Source organism: Candoia aspera, chromosome 2, assembly GCF_035149785.1.
Source record: "Candoia aspera isolate rCanAsp1 chromosome 2, rCanAsp1.hap2, whole genome shotgun sequence".
Lineage (NCBI taxonomy): Eukaryota > Metazoa > Chordata > Lepidosauria > Squamata > Boidae > Candoia > Candoia aspera.
Genome location: NC_086154.1, coordinates 118,703,820 through 118,730,444, shown reverse-complemented (window position 1 = coordinate 118,730,444; position 26,625 = coordinate 118,703,820). Strand labels below are relative to the sequence as shown.

Below are 26,625 nucleotides of genomic sequence, written 5' to 3'. Positions count from 1 at the left end.
CCCTGGTGGGTTAGTGATGAGACTGGAGTGGGGGTGGGGAGGGTGCCCTACAGTCCGTCAGATTGGGGTTGCTAACATAGCTTCTTTGGGAAGAAACAGCCAGCTCTAGAAAGAGGCTGAAGGGTTACACAAATGAAAATGTAAGAAAACCACATTCCACAGGCCTTCATTATTTTGTAAGCAAGCAGATATGTTTTAGGTTCCTTTTTTCATATTGTTTCATGCACTTTTTTTTTTTTTTGGTGCCGCTGACTCCTGGCGACTGCCTGGACAAGCACCTGCAGCTTTCTTGGCAAGGTTTTTCAGAAGTGGTTTGCCATTGCTTCCTTCTTCCTCAGGTTGAGAGAGAGGGACTGGCCCAAGGTCACCCAGCTGGCTTTCATGCCTGAGGTGGGACTAGAACTCACAGCCCCCGGTTTCTAGCCTGGGGCCTTAATGTCATGGTATGTGGGAATGACCTTGAGATGAAGGGAAGAGATGCTGCCTAGGAAACAATCAGATAAAAGAGGGAGGAGCCCACAGCTGCTTAATGGTCAGAGAAAGAAACTTAGGAAGGATCTGTCCTAATTGATCAGGCAGGAAAGAGGACGGAGGGAGATTTGTACTTTCAGACTTGTAAGATTCTGTTAGTGTAGCCTTATAATAAAGTAGAATTAGCTCATCTGGTCATGTTTCTGGTCTGGCTTACCTGGGGGAGCTGACAACCATTACACCAGACTGGCTCTCATTCTTACCGCTTTATTAATTTTCACATAAGGCAGTCTAGAGGGCATTTATCTTACAATAGGTTTTACACCTAGTTCTAAGCAGCTTATTTAACTATAGTTTGAGTAAACCTCAACTGGCTGAATTTGTAAAATAGACTAAGCTATAAATCAGAGTTTCCAACTTAGTGATTGGATTTGCCTAATGCACAGCTAAACCCAAACTAAATCACATAATTTTATATTTATTTTATATTTCAAATTTCCATCACCGCCCATCTCCTCCGAAAAGGGGACTCTGGGCAGTTATAATGGCTTATAATGATGGATACCCAATTATTATAAGAAGAGATTGCAAAAAAGAAGTTATGTTGGTTATGAAAACATTAATGCAGTCTCATAATTACTATATATGTAATGAATGACAGTTTAAATTGCTTCACCAAAAGATTCTGGCTGGATTCATATACCATGTTAAGTCTTAGTATGGTTGCTTGGTTTGGGTTAGTGTGACAAGTGAACCTACCATTACAACTTAGTGTTGTATGAACCAAATCAGAGCTTGTGTACAAACACTTTTTAGAAGCAAAAGTAACCCCAAACAAACTGGTCATGCAGTGCATGAACCCAGTACTGCGTTTGAAAAAACAAAAACCTCTGTCTTATCAAGATACTCCTGGATGCAGACATTCTCCAATTGTAGCAACTTAAGGAGTAAATGCATTCATGGTTCTAACCTAGAGGATATCAACAACTTCTGAGAAAAAAAAATCAGTTCTCTGCCTTTACAAAAGTTAAGGGAAGATGAATGAAGAATGGGTACACAAAGCGGCAATAACTGTGCAAATTCATACAGAGGTGTGGGATAAATCAGCATAAATAGGGAGCATAAGCAATTTGCATATGAATGCTCTATATTAATTTGGCAATATGTGCCACATAATTGATGCAGTTAATTTATGAGCTTTTTTCAAGTCTTCATTAAAGGGATATGTAATAATGTTCTACAAAAGCCACACTGAAAGCTTTTTATTTTTTACCTTTTTCTGAATTACATTAGCATTATTTGTTGCCAGAATGATGTAAAGTTTGCTTATTCATGGCTTAGTCATCTGGAACCTCTCCGGCTTTTGTATCATTTGTAAGCAGGACAATCCTATCTGGATCATCTGAACATATGGATCCTTACAACACCAGCGTAATGCCTTTTTTATATTTACACTGATAATCTTTTTTGCTACAGTAGAGCTTCAGGGGTATAATGGTAGTACAAAAGGTTACTGGAGAACTATGCACGATAACAACATAAAATATGCTCAAACGTCTCTCTCTCTGTGTATATATATGAAATCTGGAAAAGCCTGGGTATTTTTCATGAAATATAGGTTACTTTGAGAAAAGATTCCTACACATCATTCAAACCTGTATATGTGGGGTAAAAATAAAGAGATCCTCAAGCAGAGCGCAGCTGCTGGTCAGCAACAATATGAAAGTCATTGGCCACTGCCTTCTTCTGGGATGTTTATCTGCAGCCTAGCCTACAGGCCTGTGGCTTCCTAGTGGTCTCCCATCTAAATGCTAATTAAGTCCCTCTGTGACATGTGTGCTAATAAAGTTTAAATTGGAAATTTCTTGGAAATGACTTCTGATCAGAACAAATCATTTTCTATGTATGGATGGGTGGTACTAAGGTTCCTTGTGATTAACTAAAATGTAGTTTGTAGCTGTCTTATTTTTTTAATTGCAACCAATCTTGGAGATCCTTAGCAATGTAAATATTTGATCGCTGGAAAACAGCAAATTTGAGATTGTGCTTTTTGCATAGGAAATGACATTAAAAACAATGTAGATTACATCCTTTAGTGGACATCTTCATGCAGTTCCTTTCTGAAGTTCCTCTAGTTACTGCATCACATACGCAGCTACAACTATCTTGCTTTGCATTAGAATCAAACTCTATTGCTATTATTCTGTTCAAAACAAGGGAGCTTAAAAACATTTGTTTTTATGTAAAAGGACAACTGCACCTCTGAAAAATGCTGCACAAGAACAGAAAATAAGCTAAGCCACCCTGATAGCTTCTTCAAAGGAAACATGAGTGAGGAGCTATGAATAAGGGTACCAAATCTGGATTTCAAAATTCTGGACATGGTCTAGATACAGAGAACTCTACCTCTCTGCTATCATGAACAGAAAGGTGTAAACTGGCTGGCTGGGGAATTCTGGGAGCTGAAGTCCACACTTCTTAAGTTGCCAAGTTTGAAAAACTCTGGTGCAAACTAATGAAATAGTTGCTCTGCCTATTTTAGTATCTTCAAAGGTACACATCTGGCTTGTGAGCTTGTTAATCTTCTTTTGGATTAAATCAGGTCACCAAGTTTCAGAGCATCAAATGACAGCCTGAAGATCCTTTTCCATGATTAAACTATTTTGCTCCTTCAAATAGGCAGTAGTTTATGACCCTTCCTGTAAAAAATATGTTTTATGACTGAACAGCTTGTTATGAGACGATTAGTTCAGGAGGCGAAATAAAAAAATACCACCATTCAAACAGCAGTTTGATTCTTTATTAAAAGGACCCGATGTGCCAGGTTCAATTCTTTGTAAACCAGGCTTGGGAAACAATGTGCAAATAAAGGCATGGGGTGAGGTGGAGGGAATATAATGGAGACAGCTATATCCAGGGAAAGAAGGTAATCCAGCAAGAGAGGAATGGTCATGGTTTCTCTTTCCCTCTTCCCCCAATTATTCCTGGAGTTCTTGCTCTGGCCCATAACTCTATTAGGAAAAAAATATGGCCACTGCAGATCTTGGGGCTCAATAGGCACTCTCTGTGTGTGTCTGTGCACGCGTGTGTGTATACTCTATTAGATGCTAAGAAACAAAAATAGCTTTTATCTGCCTCCTTCGCACCCTTGCACTAAAATATTTTTTAAAAAAAGCAAAAAGGGAAATCTGTAAATTTCAATATATTTCACCCCTCCTTCAGTTCCACTCCCTCTCCTCATCCTAGTTATTTGTGGGTTGTGAATATTTCTGTTTTTGTTTTAAAAGACCCTTAAGAGAATATGGGGAGAAGCTTTCCACTTTCATGGACCTGAAAAGGAGGTTTACTTTCGATACCAGAGAAGCAAACACTGCAATGAAGCTAAAGGACAACTCCCTGAAGTGATCCACTCTGAAGTCAATATGAAGGGGACTATGCAGGATAGATTTGAGCACATCTGTATCTTGTCCCTGATACAGTCCCGGTCTGTATTTTGCTCCCTCAAATTGCATTTGATTTGGACCAGGGTTTCTCCCTTTCCTTCTTTCCTCCCTGCCCAGTGAAGTGAATGGGGGAAAAAGGATCTGAGAAGAAATGAGGGTGTGGAGAGACCATCCAACCATGTGGAATAGATCTTGTCTTGAGGCTCAGTTGGATGCAGATGCTTACTTCTCCCACAATATGAGAGGAAGACCACTTTCTATGGAGGAGATACCAATAGTACTGACTGCCCAGTGACAATATCACAGTTCCTCTGAGTGCTACAAATTCCTCCAACTGTTCTCAAATGCACACTCCTGTCATCACAAAAAATGCACAGAAAGAAACAATTCAGAGTCTAGTTAGCACCTCTGAGCTCATCTGTGAATGGAAGGTGGTGGTCTGAGTGTAGGTGCTGTTCCTCCCACATAACCCCCTCCAGTCCATTCAAGGTAGCATCAGTCTGCAGAGACTTTCAAAGTTGTTCCAGCTCCCTGCAACTGCTGCCATGGCATGGCAATGGTGAGTCTTGGGAGTCTCCATTTCTTATCGGCCAGCTGCTAGCCATCAGGAGCATATTCATGCTGCAAGTCCTTTGAGCCTCACCTTTGCATCCAGCATATAGAGCATTGACTGTAGTGATTCAACTGGCTCCTATTTACAGCTCACAGAGCCCTAACCCGTTCCCCTCCGAGGAAAGCTTTGGTTAGAGAACAAAACAAACAAACAAACAAATCAAACCCAATAAACTATTCTGAGAAACATCAACTCACTTTTTTTTTTCTCTTCCTAGAAAATTGATCTGCAGGGAGGTGACTGCAATACCCAATGTCCTCTTAGCTTTGAGGGTCTCAATTTTACCCTGTGGCCTTCCACCCTCCTTTCAACAATAGGCCTGAAAACAAGCTGATCCCCTATTTTGCTCCAGATGTTCATCTGCAGACAGATGAATTCCTTTGAAGAGTACTGTGCAATACTAGAAGCAGGAGCTGTCAGTGATTCCAAACTCGGTCATGCCTGATTGTCTCCAACATGATCTCATTACTTCTGAAAAATAATACTCCTGGACCAAAAACTTCATTGTTGTTATTATGAAATCCATCCTTTTTTTGTTGTTACCCTTTTCTTCTTCTTCTTCTTCTTCTTTTTTTCTTGTTCTTTCCTTCAGAAAGGTCAGACAAAGGAAGAAAACCCAGCAATGGGGGCTCTGGACCCTGGGGCAAGGCTACTGGGGGGCCGGTAAAGAGTGCTCTGCTGGCTAGGTGGATTGACGGGCGTTTGTGGGGTTGGAGTCCTACTGGGTTTGGGTCGGAAGAGGCTGCCTTGTTGGGTGCTGGTGCTGTTGGACATTGGGCAGTGGTCAGGATCGCCAGAGTCACTTTCTGTGTAACTGTATGCCTGAGCCCGGGAGATGCCCTTCTGCTGGCGCCTCCATGAGTTGTAATAAGTTGGGTCACTGATGTAATGGTTGACAAAAGAATGGGCTTTCTGAGGGTTCTGATCCACTTCGTACTCACTGTCGCTTCCCTGTGGAGAGAGACAGAAAAACAACAATTAGCTTCTGGGTAGTCACCATTAAGGAAAATCAGGAGGTGAGACAGCGCCTGCCTCTGCCCTTCAGGCAGAAAGAATTCATACTTGATACGATATCAAATGAATCCACAACAGCCTGTTAAAGGAGGTCGGCAATACAAAGCACTTTCTCAGGCATCAATCAGCCTCTGAAGCCAGTTAAATTAGGTGAAATTTCTCTAGATACCTAAGAAAGCAAGCTGGGGAGTTGGGAGTAACCACAGAGAGGGAACTTTTCCATATGATGATGCTATCTATGGGATTTTCTTTCTAGACCAAAATGTACCATATGTTCATAGACAGATACATATTTGAATTGCATTGCATTGCATTCATGTAACTCTTTGGCCTTTTATAGTTTTGTATTACTTTGGCTATAATTGAATTATTTGATTATTAGCCATCCTGGGGGTGTTTTGTATCTATTAAACTACCTTTAAAGGTATCTTTATTTTGATAGATAGATGGATTGTTGGTTAGTTTGGAAGTTTATTTTCAATTTGAAAAAACACAACACTTAGCTGTGTTAGATGTATGGAATATGGTATCTTGTCTGTTAAGGGATTTATGCTTTCCTTCAGGATCTCTTATAGGCATCTGGCTGGCCACTGCTTTTTATTTATCAAAGTATTTAATTAAATAAATATTTACTCTCTGTTTTGAAAATTCTAGCTCCACCCACTTTCCCCTTTGGCTCCACCCACTGTTTTTGGTTGTTCTGGTGGACCCTCTCCTCTTATGCCCCCCAAATGGTTACTCCTACCTAATTTAATACCTGAAGCTGAACTACATTAGAGACACTGGCTAAAGGAGATCTTGCATAATCCAATCTTCCATGGGTGAATTAGAAGTAAGATTGTTCTGGACACTACTCAGGAAGTTGTACGAGCCAGTGGAAAAACTCTGAATTCTTGAATGATATTGAAAATAATGTGTTATGTGGAAAAATATTACGTTGCGATATGCTTATTTTAAAAATTATGTATATAAACACACAATATTTCCTGCATACTGCAGGTGGTTAGACTAGATGATCCCTGTGGTCCCTCCTATGATGTTATAATGCTAGAAGAAAAAGATTCATATGTGTTGTAGCATACAAAGAAATAACTTTAATTGTTTTAAGTTTTATTTAAAATTAAGTATAAATATGGTTCTGGTCATTTATGTAATAATTTCCACCTTCTGTCATCATTAAATCTATTATTTGGGAACATTAGAGTTCTCTGGGAACCACATCCAAGACTTTTGGAGGCCACGTTGTTCCCCTCTTCTAGAGAGACGATTCCTCAAACTGCAAATCAAAGCCATTCATGCAGCTGTGCATTTCTTTCCTCTAAAGCAGACACAGTGGGAAAGAAGATTCCAAATAAAAAATAATGTAATCTGGACTTCCCACAAAATTTGGTGCTTGAGGCTGGGTGATTGCATGGGAGAAATCTTGTGTCAAAGCTATTACAGACCCATTGAATTCAACAGGGGTTACTTGAAGTAGACATGTATAAAACTGCACTGTAAGCTATTTTATCAGTTAATGAAGATTAATTACAATTGGCAGTAATGAATTAAATGGGCTCAGATAATGAAGGCTAGGTTTTTTAAAGGACTATTTTGATAATGTGATAGTTTAAGAATATTAAAGGCTGACTTTTTTCCTAATAAGAATGCTTTTTTCAAAATTTCAAAAAGGCCTTTTATATTTCAGTTTTGGAAATTTGAAATTGATCGACTTGCTAACAACTTCTGATCATCTGACAGTCTTTATACATCCACTGACTTTGTCACCATGAGTAGGTAGGTACTCTGCATTGTGACTATTGACTCTGTCTTTTAATTGTAGTACTCAGGGGAAACTGCTGCACATTTTCTCCCAGAAATGTGGGGAATAGCATCCACATTACATATTATATGACTATGAACAAAGTAAACGGTGAGAACAAAAGAGTGAAAAAAGTGTAGGTAAAGTAGAAGGAAGTTTTCCAAAAAAGATTTACCGCATTATTTCCTTGTTAGGGATAATAAAAGTAGTATGTTCAAATTATAAGATTATGACAGTTTTTACGGTCTACTATCTAGATAGTATACTATCTATCTACTCTCTAACACTCTAGATGTTAAAATGAATCAAGCCATAAGGACTTGAAGACAAATAACTTGCAATGTGTTTTCCAGTTCATATACACTTTATCCTCCCCATCCATGTTTTCATATCCCTTGATAACTAATGGGGAGTGTATTTATTTATTTGTAGTTAGGTTTATATTCCGGCTTTCTTTCAGGAGCTTACGTAGCATTCCAATTTTCCTTTCAAAGACAACAGCCCTGTGAGGCAGGTTCGATCGAGAGTGACTGGCCCAAAGGCCCCAATAAGCTGCCATAGCTGAGGGGGAGGAAAATCTGGAGCTCCCCGCCCCTAATCCAACACCCTTGTCCTACAGTACACTGGTCTTAACACTGAGCATTTCAGAACACCATGAAATAATTCGGCTGTTAAAACCATAATTTGGAAAGCCGTGTTGCTCAAAGTTAGCACACTTTCCAGTACTAAAAGTCATCTGCTGGTAACCAAGTATTTATTTTCTGAGAATGTCTGTATTTTTAAGAATGTTATAGAGGGGAAGAAAACAAAAAAAGAATTGGGCAGGGCAGAGCAAACCTGGCTCAGTTCTCTCCTTTCAACTTGGCCTCTGTTCTCGCTAATCGAATTCAGCTTCTCCATTTGCAGAAGCACAATAGAGACCATTCATGAGAACCCTCCGCCCAGCCAGGGAACGGATCAAATCGCAGGTTTCAGCTTGTTTAGCGTTTCAACAGTTTCTCAACGGTGCTAATTTGTACTAATTTCATGGGGAGAAGGAAGTGGGAGACAAGAGGATCTTGATACCCTGGTGATTGAGAAAAGCGAAAGCAAAACGATCAGCATGGGGAGAAAGCAGCTGCATGCCTCCCATATCTGCAATAGAGAGATGGGGAGGGACATTTCAGGGATATGCAAAGCTGAGCAGCAAAGTCCAGGATGATGAAGTAATACAAAAGGAACTTCCAGATTATAAATGAGCCTTTGATTATAACTGGCATTTTCAGATCAAAAATGAGTCATTAAGCCAACCTAGCATGGAATCTTAGTGCCTCTGCTCCATTTATTTTGTGTGTGTGTGTGTTTTATATGTTCTTGCTTTAGAAAAAAGAAGGTAGTTACGACAACATTTCACAGAATATGTTGTACAGTTCCCAGCCATGTTGCTTTATATGTTGATGGCCATTTAAGCATTATTAGTGCATATGATGATTTTAAGTATAGATGTAACCTTAGAACAACTATCATTTAAAAAGAGGTGCAATATATTCCTGTATAATAAAAAAAGACTGTAGCCATATGACTTGTGTACCTGCTTAATCTGTTAACTATATATATAGTTCTTCATTTTAAGCTGGATGACTCTTAAATAGAGGATGTCTTAAACACAGGACTGCCTGGCCCCCTTAATTTTAGGGGACTTGTCATGGAAATCTACAGCTCTGAGTCTCAGGGGCTTTGTGATCCTCTCTCCACTCCTTTAACAGCAATGACACATGCTTCATCCCACATTTATTGTGCTACACTTTATAGATTACCTTGGGGCAGCATCAGCTATGCATATACAGTATGGTATGTGCATTGCAGGGATCATTTATGCTAAATCAGTACAACTATGCCTTCTGCAGCAAAGGTTACCCACAGGAAAGCCTGCAGCACTTTGAAACATCCCAGTAGTGGTGTCGTCAGGTTCTTCCACAGATGCTCTCTGGCATCATAGGGAGTCTGTTGAAGTCAAACCTGGGTTTATCTAAAGAATAGAAATAGAACTGTGCAGTGCAGTGATCTGGATCTGAAAGGTGATTGACGGCACGCAGGGCACCGATACTGGCAACTCCTTAAAGAAGCCACATCTTTTCCTGGGCTCACATGCCACTCCCAAAGGTTAGGAATTAATTTAAGAAGGGACTGACAAGTGCAACAGGCATGACTCCAAATCACCCTTTCCTCTTCAAATCTGTACCTCCATGTGCCCTAAAAGAAAATGCTACAGAGTTCAGTAAGATTTGAATTTAAGTAAGCTTATTTCAGAGTGCAGCCTTGATGTGTCCAGAACTTTTTTCCTATTTACATGGTAAGTCTGACACTCATTTCTGTCTTTGGAAGATAAGTGTTTCTGTAGCATCAACAGTAATTGTCTAAACTAAATTCACTAATATATAAAAATCTGCCAGAACGATCACTAGAACCTTTGTCTCTGTACATTAGTACAGGATTAAGGGATTACTTTCCATGTAGAAAGGCCTTGATTTTAACCAGCAACTCTGGAATACTGCTGGAAGGGCAGTCTGTTGGCCTGGGCTAGTTTTTTCTAACAACACTATGGCTCAGACACTAATGACATCTTTTGTTAATCTGGGTAAACTGGGGACATGATGTGTTTACAAAACATGCAGGCCCTCTGAACATTCCAGTGCCCAGCTGATAGCTCCATGGAATTCTGCTTGCGGCACCCATGGAGAATATGTGTGGTTGTTCAGGATTGCTCTGCTGGGCACCAGTCCTGGAGAGATTTACACCTAGATGTGCTTGTGGTATGGGTACTTGGCTGTCCCAGCAATCCTCCTCTCTGCTAATTGCCCTTGGGGGTGGTGAGGGCCGCTGAGGGCCAGGCCATTTGGCAAGGAGTCTGTCCTTACACAAAAAAACAAAGGAACTGTTTTGCTACAGCCTGGCAGGGTTGCCAGCTCCTGTTAGCCTCCAAACTGCTATGCCTGTCGCCATTGGCAACAGTGCAAGGAAAAGAAAGGCCCGGCTGTAAGGCTGCCTATGTCCTAATCCTGACTTTCTGAGACATGTCCCTGTACACCTCCCTTACTGGTACTCAGCTGCCTCCTCTGATCAGCATCCAGTTCCCCAGAATGATGTATAGGAACACACATTAGCAATCTGAGGAACATTTTAGTTCTAGATAAGATATTTCTATGTTTTTGTTGTTTTAATACTATGTGGTTGCTACAATGACACCACACTTTTATTGTTTTAAACATCAGTCTGGACTCTTAAGATGAAAGGCAGTATATATGATTAAAATATTATAAAATCCATACTCAGAGCTGAAACAGGCAGGTTGGTGTTCAATAACCTGCTCACCCAGGATTGGGGACATTGGTGACTTCTCTCTCTGATTAGTATCTTATATACAGGATTGACCTTGTGATTTTTAAAGAGAGAACAATAGCACTCTTAGCTATAGCCTTGAAAAGAGAATCAGGAGAGTACATGCCCAAGATACTAGGCAATTGGAAATAAGCACTTTTAAAAACACCTATTTGTTTAACAGCGTTCCACTCCTTAATATAAACTTCATGTCTAAATCTCATGTCTGACTTGCTTTGGGCCTCATTAATCTATCAAACAGCCTTTTCTGACTCCAAGCTCTTTGGCATACAGCATGCTGTGGTGAAAACCATACAAAATAAACAGACACCTGTTTATACTTCAGCACAGCCTTTCTCAACCTGTTGACCTTGGAGGAAGCCTTGAAATATTTTTCAGGCCTTGGGGAACCTCTGCACATTCAGGTTCAAATATAGGCCAGAAGTTACAAAATCATTATATTCGTTTCTGGGTAGCCCTATATATATGCATTAACAGTATTCTTAAATTGAAAATAAAGAATGAAACTTTCCTCTTTAATGTGAAGTTGCCTGAATTTGAAATAATTTTTAAATAAATCATGATCTCCCAGGGAACGCCTAGTGACCTCTCACAGAACTCTGGCGTTCCACAGAACCCTGGTTGAGAAACCCTGCTTTAGTGTAACCATCCCTCAGAGTAAAATCTTGAGATAGGAAATCTAATATCTAAGCCGAGTTTAGGAGACAGAGAGAGAGAGAGAGAGAGAGAATGCTGAACAGAATCTAGTCTCAAAACTACTCCAACTCAGTTACTAGCTTTTTGGGAAATTGGTCTCAGAACAATAACAACAACCACCACAGTTGCTTTGTGGAAAAGCTTGTGGAACTAACTTTTTCTGGGATAATTACCAGATTTCTCTATTTGAACAACCCAACCCATTAACAATCTACTTTCTGGTCATGGAGGACTGTGCTTCTTTGAACAATAAACCTAGTAGAATCCTTCAGTTGAGACAACCTCAGGGAAGTCAGTGAAGTGAAATAACCTGCTGTGGACAATGTGATCATCTGATTACATCATTTTGTCACATTTCATCAGGGGATTTTGAGCACCTGTGGCAAAAGTTTATTTTGGGGGTGTCTCTATATGCCTTGAGATCCCCGTAGGTCCATTTTGGAGTGGTTGTACTCAGTTCCTTTTCAAAATGGAGTGTGTGACATCCCTAATGCTCTCCGTAGTATTGCAACTGAAAACTTCTCCACTTCCAGCCCTCTAGCATGGCTTACTTGTGAATCAGAAATTTCTGAAGGCTTCTCAGTAAGGCTGCTGCTCTCAGCTGGAATGAGGTCATTGTACTTGGTAACATCTTCATCTGAGTAGTGCAGCGAACCTGGGCTGGGCCGTGGTGGGGACCTTGGGAGAGACACAGAAGCACGGAGATTTCATTCAGAAAGGAAGCCTGAAGAATGGGAGAGCAAGGTGCCACTCCCAGACTTGGTTTACCCTCCCCACTTTCTCTTCTCAGGACTCTGGAAGCCTCTGGTACCTTGTATATATGCCATTCTTCCTGCAAAAGGAATTTTTCACTGACATGCGTCGATTGTTCAGTTCTAGAGCAGGGAAGCTGCTCTCATCCAGGCTGACCATTTCACCATGACCAAGTGCATTTGATTTGGAGTTGCTCCCTGAAAGTGGCGGGGAGGAAACAAGAAGAACAGAAGCTGTTAGTATTTTGGGATTTTTTTTGGCATGCAGAACAGTGTTTCTCAGCCTCAGCCACTTTAAGATGTGTGGACTTCAACTCCCAGAATTCCCCAGCCAATTGGCTGGGGAATTCTAGGAGTTGAAGTCCACACATCTTAAAGTGGCTGAGGCTGAGAAACACTGGCATAGAGACTGCTGCCAAGCTTCTTTCTCTCCCAAAGAACAAATATCAGTAGTTTGTTCTAAACTTTCTGACTTTTTGATTGTGAGTCATCAAAGAAAAACAAGACGTGGTGTGTAAACTGCTAGGTATTGTCTTTTGATGCTTTATGCTGAGCAACAAAGCCATGGTGAGATAAATCTTCCTGTAAACACAATGTAAGGCACCACTTCCTGATTTTAATCTCCTATATTGTTCATGCACGCTTTATGTCCAGGACAACATTTTGCACTGTATTTTTAATATCATTCTTATACTATTTCTTAAAATCCACCTCTTCTTGATCCTACATTGGACTAATACAGGAATTAGGATGAAATAAGAATTTGCTAAATTGAATTAATGAGTTACTTCAAGTACTGTGAAATATTGTTTTAGGAAATCAGCATTAACTTCCTAATCAAGCATGAACCATTAATTATGTCTCCCAATATTCCCAGACCTGAAAAACAGATGCTGAGCCCTCCTGGTATTCCTAGCATTCACCTTTTCATTATGGGCATTTGGGGAATTATCACTTCCCAGCAATAAAAGCTTTGCATGACTGTTTTAGAGTCAGTCCATGGTAACTTCTGCTCCAGGGCTCTCAGAGAACAATGGCTAAGACTATGGAGCACTAGAGCCAGCCAGTGAAGATGAATTCATGTAAGACAGCAGAGAAATGGTGAATTCACACAGAACAATTTCTCCTATAGGAAAGTTTGTGCAAGGAGAGAGGAGGACAACTGACATGTGCATGAAAACTTCACTGGTTGTGTTTGGAGCTGCTTGAGGGTAAGTTCCAAAGCATGTAGGGCACCAAAAGCAAACTTTTTATATGTGACTTATCTTTACAGCAAAAAATAACGCCCACCCCTAAAGTGGTTCAGGAATTTAGCTAAATGAGAATGGGTAGTGTGGTAACTAGGTAAGAACCCTAGTTGTTTTCTTTTGCAGCCTTTCCAAATTTCATGAGTTGAAAGCCAACTCCTATAATGTTGAATGAGAAAATTTTCACAGCTGAGAAAACCAGCCCTACTGTGTAATGAAAATCAGTGTTGAAGGTTGTGTTGGCCATGGCAATGAATGACAAAAAAAAGCAAAAATAACTTCCCAGGAATCAACAAGACATTACTTAGGGAAGAGATTTGTGAGCAGAAAATGGTGGAGTCTATACCTACTGTTGGAGTCCCTATGCCTATTGGATTTGGGGAACCTCAACTCCCTGCCATGGGGGCTGGGATTGGGAGAGCCTGGGATTTCACAGCTTCCATGGTGACCGTGGGCTTGTCCCAGGTAAACTTGGCCCAACACATACAGGACCTTGATTTTGTCTTGGATCACTTGGATGATGATTTGGATGTGGAGGGCATAATGTCTAGTCCTTTGCCATGTTCAGATCGTTTCCTGGGCCAAGTGGATTGACTGCCACCCAGGACCGTTGCAGGGAAACAGACCAATTTGGATGGTGTGCCTCATTCATCTTGATGGATTCTGGCAGGGACTTGGAGATTTTCTCAGCAATTTGCAGGCAGTTCTGATGATAGCCTGGTTAGTTGCTGGGCTTCCAGCACAATTGCCTCCAAGCAGCCTCTCTTTGCATGTCAATCACAATTGATCCCTCAGTTTATTGAGGAATTCCATGAGATTAAGTGGCAGAAGCAATGTCTGGATTACTGGTAGAAATGAAGAAAAGTGAATTGGAGAAGCATGGTTATGAGCCCAAATTTGGGCCTATACAGTAGTGATAAGGGAAATGAAGCATCTGTGATTCTCTTTTACTGTGTTCATGGACTAACAGCTAATGGCTTTGTTTAGAATTGCTAACTCCCTGTTAGGGATGAGTAAATAGGGAGATCTCCTGTCTGGTCACTGAGACCATTTTTTCATAGCATTTTGCTAACAGAGACACTAAAATTTTGAATCTTGCCTTTGAAGACAACCCAGAAACTTCAGCTGGTGCAAAATGCAATGGTTAGGTATCTGATGGGTATTACTTGCCTATCACTGCTGGTTTGGATTCTACATTGGTTACTAATGGGATTTTGGGTGCAATGCAAAGTGCTGGCTTTGACCTATAAAACTCTATATGACTTGGTACCTAGGTACCTGCTGGACTGCTTTCCCAAATTACCCTGGCCAGTATGTATTTCCCAGGAGAAACTTTTGGTCATACCACACTTTTGTGAAATAAGGGGAATGGAGACCAGGAGGTCCTACTTCTCAACTGCTGTTCCAGCCTTATGAAATACCATTCTCTTAGAATTAAGATTTGCCCCACCCCTATTCATGTTTTACAAGCTACTGAAGATGGTACTTTTCCAAAGAAAATTTGGTGGAATAATTTGTTATCACCACCTTTAATTTATTTCACTTTTAATTATTACATTGATTTAATTGTTGATATTAATTTATTTGGTTTTGTGACTATTTTTCATTATCACTCTTATAGTTTATCCTTGTATTGTTGTAACTTTGATAAATTATTGGTTGTCTTTATAATTACCCTAGACATTTTAACTGGTTTGGATGTTTTTGCTGGTTGTATGTAAGCTGCTGTGAGTTTGGACCAATTTGGTGGCACAAAAGCTGAATGGACGGATGGATGGATGGAAATTTGATGTGCAGTGCCCTCAACAGAAAAACACCTACTTATTGCAGATGAAGGCTTGGGAGGATGCTGGTGCTCACCTGAATCAGATTTCTTGGCATACTTCTTACTCTGCCCACGAATGATAAGGACAAAGACTAGGAGGAGGATGAAGATGAGTCCCACCAAAGCAATGACTACCAGGAACCACCATTCTTCATAGAAGGGATTGGCTTTTTGAGCTGCAAAACAGCAAGTTGTACAGAGCAATCAATACAAGGCTGCCTATACCCCATGCACATTGTCTCCTATAGCTTTTACTTAGAGGTTAGTTCGAAGCACCCTGGCATGACAGAAGCTAGACTTCTGTCCTTGATACCTGACACTGAAGGGGATGGAGTGCTGGGTGTCCCGTAGCCGTAGTCATTGACAGCAATGACCCGAAAGTCATAGCTGACACCCTGCTTCAGAATATCCATGCTGAAAGTGTAAGAAGTCACTTCTTTGGGAATGTCCTTTATGAGAATGTCCCACAGCCCCTCATCTGGAAGAGAAAAAACTCAGTAAAGTTGCAATAGGAAATGCAAAAACACAAGCATACACAAACACACATCAAACATAGGAGAATGGTGTCCTGTGTTGTGGAAAATGACTCTAAGGTCCCAATTCTAAAAATAATGACAGAAGCATGCAATCAATTTGTTTACACAATTAATTGCAGCATTAGTATGATGTGCACAGCATGAATCTTTAATTTCTTAAAAGCACTTGTTATTTTACATACAATTCATCCAAAATATCCTTGGATACAGAATGGATGTACACAGGCATTAAAAAAAAGGAATGCCGATTCCAAAGAGCAGCTGAGCAGAGTCGGTTGTGAAAATGTCAGTGTACAGCAGGTTCACAGCTGTCTATGAAGATTTAGTTTTAATTAGTTGCACATATCTGCTGCTGAAGCCAGTTCAGAATATATATTATGTGGTCTCCTTAAGCTGCATAATTCACAGAAGATAAGCAAAGATGTCTTAGAAGATTTACCTTATGAACTCACTGGAACATTTTAGAATTTCTACTGATTAGTTTAAGCTTAAAAAAGGAGATACAGAGAGCATGTGCCAATGATTTTGTTTTAGCACAGGCCTGTATATTTGACCTATATGGCAGCAGAGGACATGTTTTATATGGCTTATGAGTTATCTGCATTGTCCAGCTGTCTGCTGAAGCATCATGGCATTTACATTTTTCATTGTATATTGGGGGACTGCATTATAGCTCTAGTAGTTAGATTGATTGATGCAGGTGATTAAGAAAGACCAACATTAAAATTTAATTTCTGTGGCTTCCATTTACCCATGAAATGAATGCCATGGAGATGGGAAAAGAAGAGGAAGTTCTTCTCCAATCTTTAGAATCCCAGACACATTCTCTCAGATTAACATATTTTTCTCCTAGTGATCCTTGTTTTTTTCCATGGTCTTCTTAAACTCCTATCTTTATTTCCTCCCATGTTAATTGCTTTATTTTTTGTTGGCTATCATTCATAGGAAGTGTCAACAGCTAGAGCACTGAAAGCACTAGAGCCATACAAATCATTTAAATAAAAATAAATAAATAAACTGGTTAAAACATATGAAGGAGTGTGAGTGGCACTCATGTGGGAAATATTGGATTGAATTATTCCTTGGTCTTCTTACATTATGATAGTTCTTTCCACTATACTGTTAAGATTTCAAAATCCTGCTTGGATATTACATGGAGAGGAGGGAATATGATCTTTATATCTTCTGAAACATCCAGAGTGGCATCCAAATTTAAATAGGTTCCACTCCAAGGAGCTTACAGTCTAAAATTTGATGGAGTGGTAAAGGCAGTGGGATGGAAAAGGAAATATGATGAACACAAAGAAATGCTCAAATGTATTTTGGAAGATCCACCAGAGCTGCCTTTCTCAACCTTTTGACCCTGGAGGAACCCTTGAAATATTTTTCAGGCCTCAGGGAACTCCTGCACATTCAGGCTCAAATATAGGCCAGAAGTTACAAAATTATTGTATTTGTTTCATGTGTAGGCCTGTATATATGCATTAACAGTGTTCTTAAACTAAAAATAAAAAATGAAACTTACCTCTTTAATGTGAATTGCCTGAATTTGAAATAATTTTTGAAATAAATTGTGATCTCCCAGGGAACCACTAGTGACCTCTTGCAGAGCTCTAGGGTTCCAGAGAACCCTGGTTGAGAAACCCTGCACTACAAGGAGTAGAAACATTAATGGGAAATTAAAGGACTTTGGTATGTTAGCAGGTTTTAAGATTAATAATCAGAAGACAAAGATGTTAACAAAAAATATGAAATTAGAAGATCAAACAGAACTGATGGAGAAAACTGGTTTTAAGATTGAGAAAAAAGTAAAACACTTGGGTATTACTATGACAAATATGAATTGTATGTTATTTCAGAATAATTATGTTAAGACATGGAATGAAATTAAGAAGGACATGTTAAGATGGGAGAAATTAAAATTGTCACTCTTGGGGAGGATCTCTGTGATAAAAATGAATGTTTTGCCAAGAATGATGTTTTTGTTTCAGACAGTATCTGTTTTGACAACTGAAGTACCATTTAAATAATGGCAAAAAGATATATCTAAATTTATATGGCAAGTGAAAAAAACACGAGTTAAGTATAAAGTGTTATAAGATGCAAAGGAAAGAGGAAGATTAGGTTTATCCGATTTGACATTGTTTTTTGCTCCTTGTTGTTTGGTCTGGATGAAAGAATGGATGTTGCTGAGAAACAGTCTTTTAGAGTTAGAAAATCACGACCTGAGATTTGGATGGCATGGATACTTATGGTACAATAAAGTTAAAGTTAATGTGGATTTCAAAAATCATTTTATTAGACATGCCATACTGAGAATATGGAATAGAAAAGACACTATCTACATGTATTGGTGACTAGAAACCTCTTAAGGACTTTTTGTGTAAAAATGAAAAAAAGTGAACTTGTGATTTATGGCTTTGATGACTAGACAGGAGAGATTATAGAAAGAAGAATATTATGATGTAACTTTAGAGAGAGAGGTCAAAATATAATTGTACTATAACTGCTGTGAAGAATATCAGAAGCCACTTCTTTGTATTTTTTTTCTTTCTTTTCTATTTTTCTTCAACTTTTTTCCTTGTACTTTTTGCTATCTCTTTGCTTTCTTTCTTTTTCTTTCTTCTTCCTTACTTTACATTAGTTTGTATTAATTTTTATCTTCTTTTTTAAAAGTTTCAATAAAAATCAAATATATAAAAAAAGAAATGCTCGGATGTAATTTGACTTCTGCGGGGAGGGGGAAAGCATCAATAATGACTTAATTGGAAAAAAAAACTGTAAAGAGGGATTTGTAGAAAAAGAGAAAGTACAATGTAGATAGACAGGGAGAGAGATTCAGGTGGAATGAATGAGAGTGAGAATGGAATCAGAAAGGAAAAATATGAAGCTGGAAATACAAAGACAGGGATATACTGGGTGCAAAGATCAGAAGACAAAGCTTCGAATTCCAAGGATGACTCTTTTCATACATGATGCTAAAATGATTTTTTAAAAAAATCTTTCTATAATGATATCTATATGGTAATTTGGCTGAATCTATGTTCAGTTTTGGTCCCTTTGGCTGTGTACTGTATTAGCCACAGTCATATCTGCACATAATTAGTCCAATACAGGTGCCGTTAGCTTTATGTGTCAGGACAAGTACTATCAGTCCTTCACATATTCCATGTTAAGCACTCAAGCCTTAATGACAATTAACAACTTCCATGCCATGACATCTGCTGTTTTTGAGGTCTGTGAAAGACAGTTATTCACAGCAGCGTTATTAAAAAGGAAGCCAAAGTCCATTTCAAAGCAGTTGGGTGATTTATGCCCTTGTATGTACCCAGCTCTTGGCCTCTGGGTTCATCAATCATCCCCTTTAGCTGAACATTTCATTTCCCAGAACTATCCTCTTATAAGAGGGAGAAGGGAGCAAGCTGAGTGTACTCAGAGCTACTGTATCCTGTTGGAGAGGAAGACTCTCCACAAGTAAATTTACTCATGAAGATTTTTGGCTGGAAGGAGACAAGATGCTTTAGTGGGGAAAAGTAGGCTTTAATTTGTCATTCCAAATTATGGGGAAGATCTGAATCATATGAGGTTCATGTAGTCAGAGGGAAGTTCCCAGAGTCTGGATATTCAGTTTCAAGTTACCTTTAGCTCACAACTGTATAACCAGAAGTAATTTCCAGAATGCATGTAGCTAGAATAACCATGCTATGAAAGAACTACTAATTTGCTCTAATGAATATTAAAAGTTTAATTACACCTTTGCTTAATTTGCCATTTTTGCCTAGTTCTTCCATAAGGAAAAAATAATTCTTTCCCATCTCTTCTGTGGCTATTAACTGGATTATTCAATCACTTCTGATCCAGAGGTAGCAGAAGAACACAGCCAAAGAAATTACTCATTTAAAGATCTTCTGGTAGAAATGCGGCTCAGGCTAAGAAAGTTCATGACAGTTCAGATAATCAAAGGAGCCCAGAGCCATGGTTGAAGCAATCAAAGGAAGGTGAACTGAACCCAGTACTGGTACCTGAAGGACGTGCTTCAATAACATATCTGGTGATGGGCCCTTTCCCTGGGTCACCGCTTGACCAGTGGATCGTGATGGCTGAACCATATCTGGAGATGAAGGGCTCACCAGGGGGACCTGGAGCACCTGCATTCCAAATGAAAAGCCATATCAGTAGAGAAATTGTGCTATGAACCTGTACAACCACTTCAGATGACCTCTTTGAGAATTATGCCATTGAGGATGGTAGAGAATGCTCTGTTAGTATTGAAACAGTATTCTTGTGGGGCTGACGGTGCACCTTGCATTTCCTTTTCCATGTTGTCTATCTCCAATGGCCTTAATTATATATTCACCCAAGCAGACCCCAACTTGGATAACTCAGCCCTAATCCAACTCTCTTCTAGTCTCTAGCTAGAGTCAAATGGGCCAAAATAAGAGTGCAAGAAAATTGTTTGGGAGAGAAACAGGCAACCTTTTTTTCCTTCAAGGGCTACATTTCTTTTTTCAATAACTTTTAAAATATCTTTCCCCAGGCAGAGAGGGAATGTGAAAGGGTGACATTAATGGACTATCAGGCTGAAATTTATGACCTGTTTTTAAGAATGTTTGGGTGTTGCCTAATTCATTACACAAATTAATGCATTATTTAGCTATAGTCCACCCCCAGTCATGCAGTTTCACTGGGAGGCTGTAGGCCATTATCCTTGCTCAGCCCAACCTACTTCATAGGGTTATTGTGGGTGAGTGAGTGGGTGGGATGGAATGGGAGGAGGAAGTGAATATTTCATTTGAGCTCTTGAATGAAAGGCAAAATATAAATCTAAAATATACAAATAAGACATTTAAACATTGAATAGTAAACAAAAGACAAAAAGTGTCACCAAAATTGCTATTTTGCTGCTGAAGTTTGGCTACAATCCTGGTGGGCTGCAAATGCCACAAAAATGAAGCTGTGTGGCTAAGGGCTATAAACTGCTAACTACCACTTTACAGAGTAACCTATTTTTTATTCATTTTTTAATCATTTCTTCATATCCACATACCTGTTGTATTTAAAAGCAATTTCTGAGGCATTTCTCAACATCTTAGACTGAGCTGATTCAGGAGTTCATAATCCAGAAGTTCTGGTTTAATGTGGATGCTAGCAATCTTGTTATTAAACAATATACCTGCTATTTATAGGCATTTGTCAGCTAGGAAAACATTCCATGTGCAAAATTGAAGTGGCTGTCAGAGAGAAGGTTTTCCAAATATTGGCAATCCCAATTTACCGAGTTTAAAAGAGCTTGCTTACAATGCTGGACTCAACCCAGGAACATATGAAGGAAAAACTGAGTAAGCACAATTGAGATTCCTTTCAAGTCTCAAAGTCTGATATCAGACATACAGTAAGGGCTCTGGCATTAGTGATTAGTATTTTCAGATTATCCTGTGCTGTGATTTCTTTTTTCTTATATGTTTAAGAATCCACATGGGCCACATGAGACTATGGCCACTTCTTGAATGATCCTTGCTAGCCCAAGGAATAGAAAGAACACTAGAACATTGAGTTCAGGGGACCATTATAAAGAATGACTGCTGTGCATAATTAGCTATTATATTTATTTTTGCAGTATCTCTTTCCTTTCTATTTCATTATGATTGTACAAAACCATTCAGCAAGAACAACTGCTTTTCAGACAAACTCAGTTTTGGTTGATTTAGGAGTGGTGTAAATCTCATGTGTGAGGCATGAATCATCCAAGACATATTTAGAAAAATATTCCTGTTTTGAAGAATTCTAGGTACTATGTGTCCAAAGCAGCCACCTACAAAGAAGGTATTCTGCATATTTTACTCCATTCTGTGCAAAAATGAAGAAATATGATTTTGCCATAGTAATCAACACGTTTGGAAGACAAGGTGAAGCTCTTTCTCAGACCTGAAACAGAATGCAGTATCATTCAAGCATCTCAGATTAGGCAGATCCCTACCAAAACTGAAGGAGTTATAGAAGCAGTATTTCTGGGCATGGTCCTAGTTTAAATTCTTATTGTTAAGATCTGTAAGAGTAGGTGCAGAATGTAGGAGAAAGGAATCTCCTCTCTCACTTTCCTTGATGTACCTTCCCCTGGCCCCGTGGTGATGTTGGCTTCTACTTCTGGCCCATAGATGAAGGTCTTGGCTCGAATTCGGAATCGGTAGGTGACCCCTTCTGACAGGTCCTTGACTTTCAACCACAGAGGGCTGTTTCCCTTCACGTCCACTGTTACAATTTTGCTGACCCCTGGAGGGCAGAGAGGTGAATATTATGAGATGGGTCAGGAAGATGGGGTAGAGTAGGGAATAAAGCATGGTCTGGAAGCAAATATCGAAGGAACAACTGGCACAGGGTGATGGGATGAGGCTGCTACCTGGCTATTCCAGGGAAAGCAGTGGCTGTTTTTCCTTCCTTCCAGACTGCAGTCTGATCAAGGAAATCATGGTGACAGCAAAGATGAACCCTTCAACTTAAGATCCTGCTTTTAAAAGCCAGGCCAGTTGCTGGTAAAATATCTATTATTTAGGATTTAATCCTGAGTGAAAACACTAACATGTATCAGATAGATCTGGCTGAGAAAGGAATGGCGGAGGTTAATACAGCATCTCCCAGCAACCACTGATGGGTATTCTGTGATGCAGCAGACTAAGGCTAGAGGGCAGGGAGCTGGTGTAGTCACCATTTATGGGAATTCCATCTTACTTGCCAGAAACTCCAGTCAAAAGTTTGCCAATTGTGTATATCAGCAATTTAGGGATAACTGTCTAACCACCTAACCTAGTGTACTATCCACCTCACAGCACAATACTATATTTTCTGAGCTAGACAGAGTGATTTCTGATTTGGCAATGGACTGTACTATGCTTGTTGTTCTGAGGGAGTGTAATGCCCACATTGAGGCCACCCAATCAGGAGTAGCTCAAGATTTCAAGTCCACCATGATGACCATGGACCTATCCCATTTGGTATCTGGTCCCATGCATACAACAGGCCATATACTGGATTTGGTGTTCTGTTTGCCTGAAGATGGTCATCTGAAAATGGAGAAGTTGACTGAAACTCTGTTGTTATAGACAGATCACTTTTTGGTCAGATTTACTGTACAGCAGTGCTGCTATAAACCTCCCCAGGGATGGAGGACTAGTATAATGATCGGATCTAGGTGCCTGATGGATCTGGCTAGTTCCTGAGTGCACTTAAGGAATTTCCCATATCAACTGGCAACAGTGTTGATGTCCTGGCTGATCTGTGGAGCACAGAGACAGTCTGGGAAGTTGACACTATCCTAAGCTAGCTCCTCCTTCCAGTGGAGCTTACATGACATTTTGGTTCACCAGCTAGTTGAGAGCAATGAAGCTGAAATACAAATGAATGCATGGGACACATTGGTTTGAACACAGAGATAAGGCCCATTTGTGACTGTGCTTTGTGGCTTTGGATATAGTGATGTGGGCTTATTTCTCTGCCTCCACTGCATCTGCAAAGAACAAGGCAGCAACACTTTTCTGCTCTCTGAGGTATCTTCTCCATCAGGATCATGGGGAAAGGGAGCTGGATAAGTTAGAGGCTTGCAGTAAGCAATTTTCATTATTCTTTGCAGGCATGGTTGATCAGAGAAGTAAAGGCCACAGAAGTGTCTGCTTGCTGCTTACTCTTCTTGGCTGATGTAATCAACACTTCTTGGCTTGATTAAATCAAGACTGATCAAAATAAGAGATGGTTAATGCCTCCTTGAGTGAGGGATGTGTTCCTAGTTATTTTAAGGAGGCAGTTATATGACTTCTATTGAAAAAGCCATCCCTGGTTCTGGAAGATCTTTTTATTTAAATATCTAGATTGTCATTCCTAGATAAAGAAATTGGGAAGGTGGTAGTACTGCAACTCCAGATACATCTGGATAAAATTGATTATCTGGACCCATTTCAACTAGGCTTTTACTTGCAATACAGTACTGTGGTCACCTTGGTGGACAAGCTACACAAGAAACTAAAAAGGGGGACTGCAACTCTGATAGTTCTCCTGGATCTCCTGACCACTTCCAGTACCTTTGCCTGTGATATTCTACTGGGCCACCTGGCAGGAGCCCTGTTTTACAGTGGTTCTAGTTCTTCCTGTAGGGGACACACTCAGAAGGTGGTATTGGGAACTACAATTTGACATCTAAGTTGTTGAAATATGTTGATCCACAGGGCTCTATCTTCTCTCCTGTGCTACATGGACTACATATCCATGTAGTCACCAGGGTTCAGGTTGTCTTAAGAATGCCTTTACCTTTTCATAACTGACTAAATTATGACTATTGGGACTCCTTTCCTTTACTGCTGAGTATCTACTGATGGCTTATACAGCTGAGATTGAGAAATACAATTTGTAAAGGTCCTGGCTCTGGGCAATATAAATTTTTTTAAATGTTGTCCTAATAGTCATAATTTAGAATGTTCTCATGAGACAGCAAGGCGTGTTTCCTTAGCATTAATTGTTGTACTTGATTTACCAAGTCATGCACACCTAGACATGCATACCCCCTCCCTGTAAGTTTCTTACCATCCACAGGCATGCAGGGTTCATAGATGAGCCGGTAGCCTTCCAGGATTCCATTGGGAAAGACCGGGGGCTCCCAAGACACATTCACAGAAGTTGTGGTGAGTTCACTGAATTTGACAGAGCCTGGGGAACTGGGGGCTTGGAGGAGAGAAAGAACACCGTTAGAAGGAAGAGCAGTGCTATATTACATGTCTAGGAAGATGTTGGAATGGCTATTGACCAGGAGTCTGAAAAAGGAAGGACAATCCACTAAGGAAAATGCTGTTTCCCCTTGAATACAAAGGACTTTCTGCATAGCCAGTAAAGGGAGACAAAGTGACCAGGAAGTCAAAATGAATGGTGAATCCAAGTGAACTATAAAAACTATCCAGAGTCGCTGGGAGTTGGGTAGCATATAAATTTAATAAATCATTCATTCATTCATTCATTCATTCATTCATTATCCCGCCTTTATTATTTTTATAAATGACTCAAGGCAGTGAACATACCTAATACTCCTTCCTCCTCCTATTTTCCCCACAACAACAGCCCTGTGAGGTGAGCTGGGCTGAGAGAGAGGGACTGGCCCAAGGTCACCCAGCCAGCTTTCATGCCTAACGTGGGACTAGAACTCAGAGACTCCTGGTTTCTAGCTCGCTGCCTTAACCAGTAGACCAAATTATTTAATTATCAAAATGGAGGAGACTGTAGGTTGGGAAGTCAATGGAGGAGGAGAAATGGAATTATGTAACTGGGTTTAAAAGGACATCAGATCCCACCCCGACGGGCATGGAACTCCCTTAGTCCTTGTCTCCAAACCCAAATATTGACAGCATACAGGTGTTTATCTTTCTATATATAGCTTCCCTCTTTTTTGTGGCCATTTTCAGGACAAGCACTTTATGCATCCTGCTGCTTCCTTTGGCTGAACTGCTTGAAGGGGACGAAAGGCTTGGAGGAGACAGGAATCAGGGGCTGGAGGGTACAAGAGCCTACGGCACCTACAGTGCTTACTGCCATCTGCTCTTATGCTAGGCCAGCTTCGGGAGCTGTGGAGCTTCAGCAAATTAGTATTAGATGTCTATTTTACTAGACTTGCCTAAAATTACTTCTCAGCTGTGTTAAACCTTTTAATCCGCTGGGACTGAGTAATTCCCTTAGGCTGGCTTTGAAAAAAGGATGAAAATAAGGCGGTTTTGTATTCCTCTTGTTTGGTAATAAATTTACACAGGTGGAGATAGTTTCTCCTTCCTCAGCACTGTGCTTTTGGTTTCCTTGACAACCAAGACATTTTACATGTCTGGGTTATCTTGGGAAACATTTAGCTGCCTTGGCAGGCTTGTGACACTGGTGAGAAAGTATGAATGAAATCAACAGAAAACCTACTGAGACACCAATTTAGAAAGTAGGTCATGAGCCAGATCCCCAGAAATTTTTTAAAAGGAGGAAAAGAAAATGTAAAACTCACAATCACCATTGGAATGTGTTTGGAACATACTGCATTGAACTATAAACTGTTCCCTCCTACTTACTCCTGTGAAAAAAGCAACCACTACAAACCAGGAACTTTGGCTTTATCACCACACGTGAACCTGTAATCATTTTTCATCCTTTATTTTCCTTTTCTTACAAGTAATCACAATCAACCTGCTAGGATTGTTCTGAAGATGAATAAGGACTGTACAGTAAAGCAGTTTCCACAGTTGTTTAAACATCAGCAATAAAGCAGCTATATTAAATGACTCAAATGGCTTAAGCACATATGAAGGATTCCACAACCACAATCAAGTCTCATAGGAAGTAACTTCTTTTCCTGGCATTGAACACTTGCAATAACATTCATCCAAATCCTTATCCCTGCACTATTTTTTAAAGAAATCTAAATCACACTCCCACAGTAGCTATTTGTTGTTCACAGAAAAATATCCAGATAGTGGTCTCTTTGTTTCCCATGAAGGAAAAAGCAACAGCTCATTTAGCAGGTAATCACTTTTTTCTGCATTCAGAAATTAAATTAGCTTGACTTACTATCTCTGATCTGCAAAACAGATCCCAGTGCTAACCAATGCTTGAAAGGGGATAAAAAGAAAAGGATTGGAATGGTTTTATTTCAAATTAGGTCAGATTTAGTTATGCTCATTGAAAAAAAGCAGGATGATTTTTGGTTTACTTGAAACATATGACAGAGAGCGAAAAATCCAGCCCATTCTGAACAGTAGGCTGATGGATCTCCAATCTCTATATCTATTTTCCTGTGTGACCTCTGGCTTGCAATACAGTATTGCATGTCATGTTTTTCCAA

At 39.8% G+C, this 26,625-nt stretch overlaps 1 protein-coding gene across 2 annotated transcripts in view; it reads right to left on the bottom strand.

Moving 5' to 3' along the window:
• Positions 1–4,338: 4,338 nt before the first annotated feature.
• The window catches only part of SDK2 (sidekick cell adhesion molecule 2), a 377,040-nt gene continuing 354,753 nt past the window's right edge, over positions 4,339–26,625 (bottom strand). For both annotated transcript variants that reach the window (XM_063293433.1, XM_063293434.1), the window contains 8 exons: positions 24,345–24,482; positions 21,885–22,046; positions 19,799–19,924; positions 15,554–15,718; positions 15,276–15,416; positions 12,228–12,366; positions 11,968–12,094; positions 4,339–5,478 (listed from right to left, as the gene is read on the bottom strand). In XM_063293433.1, coding sequence (XP_063149503.1) covers positions 5,125–5,478; positions 11,968–12,094; positions 12,228–12,366; positions 15,276–15,416; positions 15,554–15,718; positions 19,799–19,924; positions 21,885–22,046; positions 24,345–24,482 — 1,352 coding nt within the window. In that variant the 3' untranslated portion in view covers positions 4,339–5,124. The remainder of the gene's footprint in view (positions 5,479–11,967; positions 12,095–12,227; positions 12,367–15,275; positions 15,417–15,553; positions 15,719–19,798; positions 19,925–21,884; positions 22,047–24,344; positions 24,483–26,625) is intronic.